This window comes from Eleginops maclovinus, chromosome 14 (assembly GCF_036324505.1).
Source record: "Eleginops maclovinus isolate JMC-PN-2008 ecotype Puerto Natales chromosome 14, JC_Emac_rtc_rv5, whole genome shotgun sequence".
NCBI classification, from domain to species: Eukaryota; Metazoa; Chordata; class Actinopteri; order Perciformes; family Eleginopidae; genus Eleginops; species Eleginops maclovinus.
Genome location: NC_086362.1, coordinates 1,008,492 through 1,010,977, shown reverse-complemented (window position 1 = coordinate 1,010,977; position 2,486 = coordinate 1,008,492). Strand labels below are relative to the sequence as shown.

Genomic DNA, 2,486 nt, shown 5'->3' with positions numbered 1-2,486 from the left:
CTATGGCGACCTTACATGTGGCATGAGGTCGTCCCCGGTCACCACGGCGACCTTGAGGTCCAGGCCGGCCTTCCTGATGACTTCCTGTATGGCTTCAGCGCAGGAGAGAGGGTTCACCCCCCCCGCATTACTCACCACCCGGATCCCTGAGCACAGGTACATCCCAGTGAAGGAGGGACAGAGACAGGAGCTCAGCGAGGAGCAATCACACTATTGGACTGACCTTTCCTGTGGATGTCGTTGATGAACGGAGCGAGGGCGATGTGGACGAAGTCTGGAGCGTAACCCAGATTCTAGACAACACGGGGTATACACTATCTTTTAGAATCCAATGGATATTTTATTAAAAGGAGCATCAACATCAAACAAGACGTCTGTCACTAGCAGCAGATTAATATCTTTATATCGATCATTAATTTGTCTCACGGGCATCTTGGTTTTGGCGGCGGTGAGCAGAGACATGGTGATCTCACTGAGGTAGTCGAACACCAGGAAGTCCAGCTTCCCACTGTAGACCAGCTGAGGCACTGGAGCAAAATAAATCAATACATTTTTGTATTAATTACTGTTGTTGATGGAGATTCTTAAACTGAAGGAATAAATTAATTTTAAAAGCATTTTTAATTATATTATTATAAGTATTTTTTGGTTTGTTTAATTTATTGGATTTTTGTGAGTTTAAAGAGTATATGAAAATGATTTACTATAAATATATTTTACTATAATCTTTGGCTGTTATTATTTAATATTTGTTACGTTTTTTAACCTTAATGAATGGTTTTTAATATCCTTATTATTTATTTAATTATTTTGTATTGAGTGAATGTCTCATACTTGTGTACTTCTAAATTAATAATAAATACATAAAAAAGAAGACTCATATGTGTGTAAATTTGAATGTTTTGTCAGTAAAATAATAGAATAGCTTGCATAATGTACTAAGTGTTAAATTGGGGTATACGGAAAAATGTATTCTTTTAATATAATGTAATATTTAATACATGTACTTAACCCAATTTTATAGTTCTAATTATTCTTATTAATTCTATGTATTTCTTGAAATTATTATTTGTTTGTAAATGTCTGATATGTGTGTACTCTCAGTACTAATACAAATAGTTCTAGTAAATACAATAATGTGTGTTTACCTGAGACAGCGGTGTCTCCCCAGAACCCGGATGCACAGCCGATTCGTACCGCTCGGGTTTCGGAAGAGCTCGTGAAACCTCGGAATCTCCTTTCCGATGTGTTAGCATTAGAGCTAACCTGTGCTAACCTGGAACTAAATCTAAAACTGACGCATTTTCTTACTTTTCTGCCACGCGGCAAACACGTAAAAGCCTCGGGAGCGTGTCGGAGTAAATGTGGAATGATATTCATGTTTCAGAAATGTGATTTATTCAAGTAAAAGAGAGGAAAAGATGCGAGTTTCTCAGAGGTTTTCTACTTTAGTGAGTTCAAGGTGCACCGGTACGTCCATCAAAACAGTCCGACTGTCACGGAACGCTTCCTAACATCCGGGGTTTTGAGTTCATATTAATAGTGTTCACAAGTGACTATATAGAAATGTCTTTTAAAGTCAGTCAGAAATTATTTTGAGCAAAAAAATATGGTTTTAAAGTTCAAACAAGACATCTATGATACTTCCTGTTTCTATTACGTGACAATTTATTGTTATTACTCAGAAAATGCATTAAAATTAGTTTTTCTGTTGTTTTGTAAAATAATACATCCATCTTTTTCCTAATGTTTGCATAAATTACAGGTCATTTTTAAAGGACAAAAAATATGTAATAATCAGGAAAAAAAGACAAATCATGCTGAATATTTTAGTTTAAAAAAAAAAAGTTAAATTTAAAAAAATTGTTTTATCGACAATAAAAAAATATAACTTAAAAACATTAAATATTAAGTAATTATTAAAAGGGTTATTCCTAAAAATATAAAATGAATAGTAAGTGTGTAGTGTGTGTGTGTGTGTGTGTGTCTGTGTGTGTCTGTGTGTGTGTGTGTGTGTGTGTGTGTCTGTGTGTGTCTGTGTGTGTCTGTGTACTGTGTGTCTGTGTGTGTGTGTGTGTGTGTGTATGATGCAGGTGATCAGGCAAAACATATAGGTTGATATATGGTTTAGAACATCATGTAACGGATGGGTTCAGGATAATAAGCTGGAACAAATTAAATGAATAATGTGTTATGCAAACAGCGTGTCAGTTTCTCTCCCGTACATAATTCAACAACACGAACACCTCCAGTCAATCACCAGGACACCTGTAGCTGCAGACACCTGATATCGTTCCCACTCCAGGTACGTCTCTCTGAAAGAACAATGAACAATGCATTACAACTTAGATTAAGGCTATGGTGCCATATTAGCATTTACAGAATCCAGAAAATTGTAAATCAAATTATATTTATTTTAATTTCTTGTTTTTTAACTTTTGAAAAGTCGGCCAAGTTGTGTTCATTGTGCTGTTGTTACACATGAA

The 2,486-nt window shown here is 35.5% G+C and overlaps 1 protein-coding gene across 17 annotated transcripts in view; it reads right to left on the bottom strand.

Annotated features, from left to right (window-relative positions):
* Window positions 1–1,488, bottom strand: part of lratb.1 (lecithin retinol acyltransferase b, tandem duplicate 1) — a 15,631-nt gene extending 14,143 nt beyond the window's left edge. For all 17 annotated transcript variants that reach the window (XR_010167351.1, XR_010167352.1, XR_010167357.1 and 14 more), the window contains exons 1-4: window positions 1,149–1,488; window positions 427–527; window positions 224–293; window positions 16–146 (exon numbers count right to left, since the gene is read on the bottom strand). Coding sequence is in view for 1 of the 17 variants with exons in the window: in XM_063901059.1 (XP_063757129.1) it covers window positions 16–146; window positions 224–293; window positions 427–527; window positions 1,149–1,380 (534 nt within the window). In the remaining 16 variants the exon portion in view is untranslated. The remainder of the gene's footprint in view (window positions 1–15; window positions 147–223; window positions 294–426; window positions 528–1,148) is intronic.
* Between the last annotated feature and the right edge of the window lie 998 nt (window positions 1,489–2,486).